Consider the following 12,115-nt stretch of genomic DNA (forward strand, 5'->3'; position numbering starts at 1 on the left):
TTCTGTCCAGATCACATTTTTATACTTGACATACAACATTTTAATATCTAGCAACATATTAAATTCTTTCCTGCTCAAGGTGAGTAAAAATAGCCGAGCTGTGTTGAATCTCACTCAATCTGGCAATGCGAGGTGTAAGGGAGCAGCGCTGAGGTGATAAAATAGATAATTAGACAGTGCAAGAGCGGGACACCACGCCTTCACTCACCACGATCAGTTTAAATCAACAATTCGGTTTTGCTAAATCTCACGCACACACACACACACACACACACACACACACACACACACACACACAAACACACGCACGCACTGTCTCCATCTTACTTCACAGAGAGCGACATCACATCGATCAGGAAGCTTTTTTCTTTATTTTTTGTTCCTTTTTTGGGGTTGTATGTGTGTGTGTGTGTGTGTGTGTGTGTATGTGTGTGTTGGTGGTGGGGGTCGGGGTGGTTTGGGGTATTTGCGGGGAGCATTTCTGAAATAGCTTGGAGCACAGAGAGAACTACATGTCTGGTTATTTGTTGAAAGAGACAGAGTGGTCTGGGGCACTGTGCTACACTGGACACACACACACACACACACACACACACAGACAACCAGACTTCCTCTCTCACACTGAAGCTAATGAAGGCTTCTCTCTCTCTCACACACATTTATTCATATTCATAAGGCTTTGGGCAAAACAGTCGTACATCAGTTGCCATGTGTGGATGTTAATTCACCCTCTTCCTCACGCTGATGTACTAACACTGGTTACTCTCGGGGTTGACAAGATTTTATTTCTTGCCCAAATGTTCTCATATGAGTTCAGATCTCAATGACATACTAAAGAGTCACACCTCACCACATGGGGTGATCGCTTTCTAGCTGTGATGAAAAGAGGAAGCAAGAACGAAGGAGCACATTAGGAGAAACTATAGGGCGAATGCCGGATAATGCTTGTTTTATAGAATTTTTTAACCTATAGACATAAAGTGATGCTGAAGTCATTCGGAGGTCCGTCGGACGTCTACGCTATTCAAAATTAACTCCGAAAGATGGAAAAAGTTGGAAATATGAGATGTGACGTGCTTAATGTTTCTGGTGCTAATTGGTCGGACATATACTACAGTACATGTATTATATTCGATGTTTAAGGGAACGGGCTAACGTTATTATAGTGCTTTTGTATGCCTCAGATCTCATTTCACATATTCTAGCTCCACCTCTGCTCATGCCTCCAGAGATAATAATGACTACATTACCACTACATTCTTGTTTAGCTTCTTATTGCTGTGATTTTTAACCAGCGTTATGAACTGTCAACCCTCGCATGAACTCCTAAACTCTTTTTTTTTTTTTTTTTTTTTTGCTTGCTGCTTCAAGCTCATGCTCATTTTGAACTTTTTACTTGCCGTTCCTGAAATATACAACACGCCAGTTATACCCCAAATCTTTTCATTTTTAATCCTGCTTAAATTAAGGATTATAGCCTACTCCACTGCTCGTATAGTTTCTCTTTATGAGCTCTCATGGGTATTTTGCTTTACACTGTCGCCCTCGGTTGCTCATCAGGGGTCTAGAGTCGGATTTCTGCTTTGCAGCAACAGAATGTAAGCGTCCCTGTATAAATACTACCCAACTGATGGTGTCCTGCTACTTACAGCTGCCTACAGGAAACAAGGGAAAAAAACAAAGGGAAAAATAAATGAATAAACTATTAAACAAAATGTCAACGAATTAAGTGTTCTCTGAATTTTTTTTTCTTTGTTTTAAGTCAGCCAGCAGCAGAGATACAGTAGTGAAACGTTTCATATTATAGTCTCAAAAGTCTTTTTTTTGACTTATCCTTCCTGCTTTGTGTTTGTGTTCGGTTACCTTGCAGGCTTTGTGAGCTTCGATAACCCTGGAAGTGCTCAGGCAGCCATTCAGGCCATGAACGGCTTCCAGATCGGCATGAAGCGCTTGAAAGTGCAGCTCAAACGGCCAAAGGACGCCAGCCGCCCATACTGACCCTCACCCAGGACACACAAACACACACACACAGCTGACAGCACAGGTACAGTAGGACTGCTGCTGAAAAACCTCGAGATGTTCACGTCAACATAATAAATCATTTATCAAGAGTAGATTCAAGAAATATTCATTTAATCGCAGTTCAGAAGAAGAATCAGCAGGATAATGAATCATTTCATCCACAAGTGACTCTTTACTGAATTGAGCTACAGTTCCATTCTTACTGCCTATAACATATTCTTTACTCTTCATTACTTTGCAGTGAAATGGGTGCAATAAATTATTTAAAAACATATCCATCTTTTTTTTATTATTAGTGCTTAACATTGCATATGGGGGGCACAGTGGCACGTTCGCCTCACACCTCTAGCTCAGGGGTTCGATTCCCGCCTCCACCTTTGCATGTTCTCCCCGTGCCTCGGGGGTTTCCTCCGGGTACTCCGGTTTCCTCCCCCGGTCCAAAGACATGCATGGTAGGTTGATTGGCATCTCTGGAAAATTGTCCGTAGTGTGTGAGTGTGGGAGTGAATGAGAGTGTGAGTGTGAGTGTGTCCTGCCTTGATGCCCGATGACGCCTGATATAGGCACAGGCTCCCCGTGACCTGAGTAGTTCGGATAAGCGGTAGAAAATGAATGAATGAATGAATGAACATTGCATGTCATTTAATTCCAATAACATCCAATAATCATAACAGATAACAGAAAATATCCGAAGACGATTCCGTTCCACTGGCAGACTGGAACGCCAGTGTACCGCTAGAACGGGTTAAGGAAGGAGTCTCAAGTGTCAGCACTTCCCAGACTGTAGACTAAGTGCTTTTTAAGAACTTAGAGTAAGTAGAAGTTCTTCAACACCGACGTGTCATTTTTTAATTCATAAAAGGTGTTAGAAGAATGAAACACAGCCAACATTGATGATTGGGGGGGGGGGGGGGGGGGAACCCCAACATTATTATTCCTTATTGCCGACGGTTTCACTACAACAGCAGGTTTCTTTTGTTACGTGTCTCCCGTACCGCTGAGTGAAACATGTCGGGAAGCTCTACTTTTGTGCTTTGATAATTCCCTCGTAGGATTTGGTAGAAATAATCTAAGATCAATAGGGAAACGTAGACCGTGCTTGTAGAAGTTAAAAAAAAGGGCTCATTGGAGTGTATAGCATTGTGTCCAAGGCATGTTAAACTTAAGTCTATAAGCCAAAAAGCTTGTGTTCAAGCTTAGTAATTTACATTCGAGTGAACTTAGGGTGTAAAATAAAGGCAGACATCTGGATCTGACCTGGTCTGATCATTTCTAGCTCCAGTCTTTTTGAAACACACAGGAGTTCCTCGTTCAGACATCAAGCTGTCAGGCAGAGACGTTTCTCCTTGCTCGTGTCTTTCAGAGTCCGTCTCTGACATCCTGTCTTTCTTTTGCAGGTTTTGAACAGTCTTGACATCTGTAACAGATGGAAGACTTTACTTGCAAAACCACAACGGAAAAGTGACCAACAAGAAAAAAAAAAAGAAGAAGAAGAAGAAGAGAAAAAAAAAAGAAAAGAAATGCAGCCTACAAATAAGTACATGGTTTTTTTTTTATTTATTTAAAGAAAAGATAAACATATCAGATTTGACTTTGTGTGCAACACCACGGCGATGAGAAGTTTAGAGAACAACGTGGCAGGGAACGTCAGTATCAAGAGGACTGAAGCCAGCAACGAGAAAGCCAAACAGAACAAAAACATTTTTCCTTGGAACAAAAAAAAAACAAACAAACAAAAAACAGATAGAACACTGTTTGAAAGACAGATTTTGGATCGATGCTGAATAAGCCACAGTTTTCACGAAGAGGTTGAACGACACCCGTGGCTTTTACTTTTATGGACTAATGAGGGTTTAAACCTTTATCTCCAAGGTAAAAAAAAAAAAAAAAGAAAGAAAGAAAAGAAAAAGAAGAAGAAGAAGCATTTCGTCATTTGGACGGATGTAAGAATTCTCTCTGTATCTCGTTCTCTCTTTTTTCTGCAGAGCTCTTGTATATGGCTCATTAGAAGTTCCACAGAAGCAGTATCGTCGCAAATCTTTCTCTCGCTTTCCTTTCCCTTCTTTTGATCCCTCCCCCTCTCTCCCTCCCTCTCTCTCTCTCTCTCTTTCTCTCTCTTTCTCTCTCTCTCCCCCTCTCTCTCACCCATGGCCCCTTTGGGGTCCAGAGGACCAAAACTTTTTAATCTCTATCTATAGTAACGTTCAATATTATCACTGATTATCATCTTATGATACAGGATATTGCGTAAAATATTACAATTATGAGTTAGAGAAAAATACTTCAGGGTGTATAGTGTATGTAAAAAATAAAAAAAAATCAGGGGGGTTCTCTTTCGTTGTGAATAATCTAGGTTACAGGTTCAATGAGCAAAGCTACGGTGATGGTTATCGATCTAGAATGGGATATGCGTTGACATGAGAGGTTCGTTCTCCTTTCTTGTTCACAGCCACCGCTCATTTTTCCAAAGGTCACTCTTATTAAATATTGAACAAAAAAAAAATAACGGTAGATCCATGATTTCACTTATAGACATCATAATTTTATTCTCTGTGTCAAGAGTGATTCCGTTTCAGTGCTTTAACAGAAGCGGAGAAATTTACAGATCTAAATTGAATTTTAGCATTAGCGTATTTTCCCTAAAGCTAATCCACCGTAAACAGGCATATCGCTCACAGAACTGAAAGAAAACAAACAATAAGCCCTAGTGTCTCACTCACATCATTATTCTGTTCTCTATCCATGCCTTATTTTAATAAATGTGAATTAACAGTGTACCACTTATACCTAGAACTATAACCATGCAGTTCGAATATATAATTAGGGCTAATGCATGCTGAGTTTGGAAATGCAGGTTGTTGTTTTTTTTATGTTTTAGATCGGTCACCCATTTCCTAAAAGATTTCCGCCAACAGTATGCCGAGTATTCACACACCTTTACGTTATGTCTGCATTTTTCACGTTTCAACATACATGTCACAGTATCGCTTGGATACTAAACGAAGCAGACGAGAATGCAACTTAAAACATACACAAACTACACATATTTACTGTACATCGTAGTGGGTTGAGCCATTGTTTCAAAACAGCTAATTTCTGCCAAAACCACTGACTATACCTTTAACATCCTCTTTGCCGTGCCAAAAAACGACAAGTCCGCTTCTCTCAGATATTCATGACGCCAGCTTACGCTACAGTGACGTCACTATCTTGTAAATGTTAACTCCGTTTGAATCTTGCATGTAGAAATTTCTACTGTACTAACACACCGAAATAGAAATTAGACAAAGGTAGATGCTATTTTTAAAATAATCTGCTTTTTTGAGATAACACAAATCTTTTTTTTTTTTTTAGATTAGATATAGGCATCTGCTTCACATACATTATCGTAAAGTAATAAAGAGAATTAAGGGGAAAGGATGGGTACATTTCAGTAGATATAGGATGAGGTGTGGCTGCTGCTGAAGACTCAGTGACTCGGCTGTATTATACTAACACATTCCTTATTGCATTTGAGGTATGATTTAATTTAAGGTCGGCATCAGAATTTAGACTTTGATACTGTGTTGTTATCCTGGGTTCGAACCCAAACACAAGACTGAAACAGATAATATAATACACTCAAACCAAATCTCTCACTGCCCTTGGATTACTGTGCTCATTAGACTTAAAGACCTAAGGACCAAGTAACATCTTGGATGTCAGAATGCTGAAAAATTATACTATTTAATAACGTAAGGTAATGGAAGATAAAACCACAGACAAAGCTTAAGCAATTATTTAGCATTTATTTTAATAAGCATTGTGTAAACTGCCACTTGCTCCGCCCCTTTATCCAAAGGTCTGAAAGGATAGGAAATCTAATATATATATATATATACACACACACACACAGAGTGATGGGGATGTAAACTATATGTATATGTATTTGAAGTTAACTCCAAAGGGACCACGTACTAATCCAGAAAAGGTTTAATATCGTTTATTTGACCTCAACACTGTCGGTGCTCTGTGAATTCAGACTGCGACGTTCCTCGATCTCAACCGTAGTTCTAACAAAGTGATTTGGTTGTAATTTCTAACTAAAAAAAAGTTCTACTCTAATTTAAACCACCGTGATCCTGATCAGGTTGTTACTAAAGATGCTGTAAATGGCACAATCGTCACACTTTCATTAACGTTGCTAGTTGTTACTTGTTACTATGTCATATGAGTTTCATAGCTAAGTTGCATCCGAGTCCCGGTACACATGAATATTGTACCACGCTTGCTTAAATTTGTATTATCTGTTCATTCTATATCTTATTACATCCCTAATATACATATATATGTGTGAGAGTGTGTGCGTGTATGTGTGAATATATATATATATATATACACATAAAGGTGGTAGGCAGACATAGACCACTCACCCTCCCCACCAGGGCAATGTGGGCACTCTTCAGGGCACGAAATCAAGTGCACCCTTTGTCTCATTCTGTGACGTCTGGCAGCCGGATGGTGTAACACTGATGTAACTGTCACACAACAGAACATTCCAGGGCTCGTGGCATCACTGTAGAGCCATATGGCAGTGAGAGATGTATTATATCCTGTCGGCCAGATAAACAAGCTCACTGTACAAACAGGACGAAATAAAATCACTTCATTTATACTTCTATTTAGTAACAAATCTTTTTTTTTCCTCCATCCATAGCTTGCCCTGCCTGACAAACATTCTGTGCATGCATGCATTTAACTAGACACATAGAGATGCATTTTTATTTAAAAAAAAAAAAAAAAAATTAAAAAAAAAAAAAAAAAAATGCAGTGTTTTTTTTTTTTTGGTTTTGTTTTTATTTCTGTTTTCAACCAATACCTCTGAGAATAGAAAATAAAAATAATGAAAATTCTGAGTTAAAAGAGAAGGAACAGCACAGTTACTCGCATTTGTGCAAATAGTTTGGTAAGGAAAAGCTTTCTAAGTTGCTCTCATTTTAATCTGCGTGCATAAATTATGGCGTTTCAAATGATCCGAGGCAGTTATTATAAATAAACCACTTGAGCTAATCTAAGAAATTGAGTGTCGAGAGGTCGTGTGAACATATTGCTGCGTAGAGCCTCCACAGTGACAAGCAATCTGTGTGTTTAAAAAGGAAACTCCAAATGTTTTTCTCTCTCTTTTTTTAATGTTTTAAAATGATTACACATTTCTGTGATTAAATATGGTGCAAAATATTGTGCAAAAAAGGTTTCTATTTGGCCTAAAATCTAGTGGCTCAGATTAGAATTGCTTTGAGTTTAAATCTAATTAACAGTGTTTACTTCAAAATGTATAACGTGTTGTTTCGTTCCATGAGTTAAAAATATATTTGGATAAAAATATTTACGGAAAATTTTTTGCCCACGACATTAAATGTATCTCTAATTGGGTAATATAATAAAATAAAAACAGATCAAAATGTTCTATGTTTATGTTCTGTAAAGCTGCTTTGAGACGAAGCCCATTGTAAAAAGCGCTATACAAATAAACTTGAATTGAATTGAATCAAACTAAATAAAAGAAATAAAATATTTACTTGCATCGCAGGCTACATTGCACCACTAATATTAATTATTTCCATATAACATCACGTTGTGTTTTATTCTTCACTTAGAAAATTACTTTTTTGTTTGTTTGTTTTTTTTTTACATTATTTTTCAAATTTTATACATTTGGAGTTTCCTTTCAAAACACGGCAATCGCTGACAGACATCCCAGGGATATTTCACTTATGTGAGATATGGGGATGATTTCTGATGATTTTCTTTGATTTATATATATATATATATAAACTCGGACCACGCTTCAGCTTTTGTAGTCACCAGATAAGTTCATTTATTGCCAGGATTTCATCTCGCTCATGAATGAACAGCTCCAGAGTCAACACTGAGAATGTGCTTGTATAGACGAGAGGGGTCTGTTAAGTAGGAATGTAGGATGATTATAGACTTATAAACTGACATGTTAGACTTATACACTGCTTATAGTCTCTTATCGATGTTATTCTAATGAACGCATCGCGATGAGAGACGGCTCGAACGTGAAGAAATCGTTATACTGTATTTAGGGGGATGATATTAGCACAGGAATCTTTCTTCAGGTACTGTGGGTGGGTTGGAGTGGGTAGAGCTGAGGGCTGGTGGGGCGGTGGGGTGGGTTGATCTTGGGTTATGCAGTTGGGTTAAAGATTGAGTTCTAATTTTGGGTTTCTTGGCACAATGTACTAGATGTAAGCTAAATACTGAATCTTATTATTAAACTATGTTAATGAAATGCTTCGGAGGGAAGTGTGGGATGTGTGCTTTTGAGAAATAATATTAGGATTCGGCTGTTGCCTTGACAACACAGCCGGAAAGCAGTAGGATGGGCTTTAAGAGTGGGGGCGGAGCTTACAGTTCTGACAAAGCTCTGATTGACTGAAAAGAAAAAAAAAAAGAAACAAACAAAAACAACTTTTGTCCCATCCCTCTCCCTCTTGAACTTGCTGCTTTGACAATTAAATGTGTAAAATTGGCATTTATTTATTTATTTATTTATTTATTTATTTATTTATTTATTTGAAAGAACATTATTCCATTTTGTTTTCATTTCTATATTTATGTACGACTGCTAGCTTTTTCCTCATTCTTTATTTCAGACATTAATATGTATGTATAAATAAGGCTTATTGGGGCTTTTTCTCTCTTTCTCCTTTTTTCAGTTTTACAATAAAAAACTTTAAATGAACTCTGAAATTTTGAGTCAAGCTCATTTTTTTATGTAACTAAGGAGAGTCGAGGAAGAGCAACAAGCAGGAAAGACAAAATGCAGATGACAAATTTGTCTTGTTAGCGAGTGACAATAAAGATATTTATACAGGGGAAATAATATTGCAACATCGCCACATATATTCGGGACGTCGCACAAACGGCGCAAACAAAACCCTCATCACCAGAGCTGAAGAAATCTTTGGACTAAAGCCAGTCATTTTACTGGGAAGAAAAAAATCAAAGCACTCAATTACTGTAACCATAAGAAAGCTAGTAAAGAATATTAGCTATTAAAAATTAACCAGATGATTTTATTTAGCCTATCGATCTTCAGACACACCTGGCTAAAAGAATTGTGTATACATCATTATGGACTGCCAGACAGGAAGTAAGGCTGTAGCTCAGCAATGACTTTACACACTGATGTAAATCTTAGTAGGCATCTGCAGGACAAATTACCTGAGGCAATACAGTACTTACTGGTCAGAAGTTACAACAACATGCTAAAATTGCTTACGTCTGACTATTTCCTCTCCTCCAGATTTTGTTCAATCATCAATATGTTTGGTCCACATTATTTTGACTACTGTTTAAATGCCAGAGTTGCAACAGACAATACCACAGATCATTTTCCTGTGATTACTTGTGGAGACAAATGCAGTGCGTCTGTGAATGTGTAGTTTACATTTACAGCATTCGGCAGACGCCCTTATCCAGAACGACTTACATTATCTCATTTTTGTACAACTGAGCAATTGAGTGTTAAGGGCTTTGCTCAGGGGCCCAACAGTGGCAGCTTGGTGGACCTGGAATCGAACTCACAACCTTCCGATTGGTAGATCAACACTATAACCACTAGGCTACCACATGCCCATGGTCAGTTCTTCAAGTCTGGGTGCTTGGCCCCTTAAAAAATGCTGCTTTGTTTATAATTATTTATTTATTTCTTCTAAACCTCTGTTTCAAACAGGGTGTGAGATCATGTCCGGGACAGATAATTAAGAGTCAATCATTTTTGTTTTAAAGTTTACATTTTAAAGTGGGACGGTTCTGTGATGTCAGATGGTGACATTTTGTTCTCTTTGTAGTTTTTATTTTCTGTCGTATGTTGTTAGTACAGCCTCATTAGATTATAATTGCTATACCGTAATATTATTCACTATTGTGAATGATGGGAGAGTTCTTTGCTGCTTTTTTAACTAGCAAATACAATACCACTGGGGGCTGTTAAATAGTGGACACACTCCAAGGGTATGGTGCAACACCTAGATTTGGGAGATAAATCCTATTAATGCCATAACCATTTGGTTTTGGGAGTTTAAAAAAGCAGATTTGTTCTTCTCGGGTACTTATGGCACGTTCTCGCTTTGCTTTGTCAATCACAACAATGCTAACCAATCGCAGGTAAGTCTGAACTGTGAATATGTGGAAGAGGGCAGACATCGCTTTCCTCCTGAGTGAGTCACACTGCCCAGTGATGCGACATTAACAAAAATCTAGTGTAAGCCCATGTGAGCCTTCACTGTCCCTCGAATCCCTTGATTAATCAATCGATTTAGAAATTTCATGTCTTTTTTTAAATTATTCGACTTTTCTAGTCGGTCTCTTCTTGTTTAAATACACAGACACCTATTTTAGTCAGCCATCTTTTTAACACTTTTCCATGAAATGACCTGACACTCTATACAGCTCATTCCATTCTTGGCCACATTTTGATGAGATTTTGACCCCCTTGGTTTGAGAAATAAATTGTCCCAATTATGATGAAGTGTGCTGGCCGGCCGATGGAAAAAATCTGTCAGTTCGGCTTTATTAGGATCAGCTAATGAGAATCAATCTCCCCTTCGTGCTCTCCTCCATCTCCACACGAGCTCTCTCCCAGTTCGCCATTCCCGGATTATAAATTAAAATTATCATTAGGAATTAGGATAATAGCGCCTTCTGAGAGATCAGAAGATTATATTATTTATAAGATTTATGACTCGAGTACTTATTAGTGATGCAGTCTTTCCTGGAAGCAAATAAGTTTCAGGGCCTGAAGGCAGGCGTATCAGCGGGCCGAGAGCAAAGCAGGATATTGAGTGTGAGTATAAAAGGACAGATTTATTGCGCATCTACAAGAAGGACACACATCTGCTCGGACTCTGCTCGGATCTCTGTAAATTATGACTTGGAAAACATTTTATAGCTCTTTGCTATTAAGTTTCCAGAACTTTCTTTGAAATCCCCAAGGGCACAGGACACTCCATACCAAAAAACACAAGTAAGCAGTAAAGCTACAGCTAATATTTGTAATGAGGATGTTCCCGTCATTTAGGGACCTGCAGGCCGGAAGATCGACATGATTGTAGTGTACATTTCCCCATCAGCAAGTTTGCTGAGCTCAGCATATTGAACACACTATGGGAAACACACTATCCTGATCATATTTTAATCACCGAAAGCGGTAAGCGGTCTCAGCAATCTTGATTAGTGGATTCATTCCTTTAATATCACCTCATACTACTGTACGTGTGTGTGTGTATATATATATATATATATATATATATATATATATATATATATATATATATATATATAAAAAGTCAATTCGAGAAACTTTTATTGTCATTTCAACCATATATAGCTGACGCAGTACATAGTGGAATGAGACAACGTTTCTCCAGGAACATGGGGCTACATAGAACAAAGACGGAGCTGATGGATTAACTAAGTTAGTCCTAAATACATAAAGTGTATCTGTGCAACCTGGTGCAAACAGTGCAAGACAAAAGACAAATGATAAAACCACTACAAGACATTACACAAAAGCAGCACTGACCAGAGTACACACTGTATAATCTATATGACATGTGCAAAAATACTGGAATGAACATTTCATGTAATAGCAGCAGTAATATGAGGTATTGTAATGAATTGTGCAAAACAGCAATTGACTGAAATGTGCAGGACAGATAAATAAAGACAAAGTTATAATGACACGGATGCGCTGAATCCTCGAATCTGCTTTAGTCAGACAAGGGTTTATTAATGAGCTTATTTCGATTTGTTATTATTTTTATTGTACCAGATCATTTACAGGGATTTGTAAGGTCAGACTAACCTGTGATTGGTCGTAATCTATGAACAAAAGGAATAGTCAGAGATGTTTATTTAAGTCTCTGGTCATTAGAAAAGTCACAGCTCTGATTCTTCTGGATAACTCTGGTGATATTGTAGCAGAGTGAATTTTAATTAAGAAAATAAATATACTCTAATTAAAGCTTTAAATGAAACCAAAAGGTCTCTACTGAATTCAAGCAGATCCAAGAGTTTGATCCAA

The 12,115-nt window shown here is 37.9% G+C and overlaps 1 protein-coding gene across 2 annotated transcripts in view; it reads left to right on the forward strand.

Annotated features, from left to right (window-relative positions):
• Positions 1-6,132, forward strand: part of LOC113645218 (CUGBP Elav-like family member 5) — a 187,209-nt gene extending 181,077 nt beyond the window's left edge. For both annotated transcript variants that reach the window (XM_027150709.2, XM_027150710.2), the window contains 2 exons: positions 1,871-2,044; positions 3,420-6,132. In XM_027150709.2, the coding sequence (XP_027006510.1) occupies positions 1,871-1,998 (128 nt within the window). In that variant the 3' untranslated portion in view covers positions 1,999-2,044; positions 3,420-6,132. The remainder of the gene's footprint in view (positions 1-1,870; positions 2,045-3,419) is intronic.
• Positions 6,133-12,115: the final 5,983 nt, after the last annotated feature.

This window comes from Tachysurus fulvidraco, chromosome 22 (assembly GCF_022655615.1).
Source record: "Tachysurus fulvidraco isolate hzauxx_2018 chromosome 22, HZAU_PFXX_2.0, whole genome shotgun sequence".
NCBI classification, from domain to species: Eukaryota; Metazoa; Chordata; class Actinopteri; order Siluriformes; family Bagridae; genus Tachysurus; species Tachysurus fulvidraco.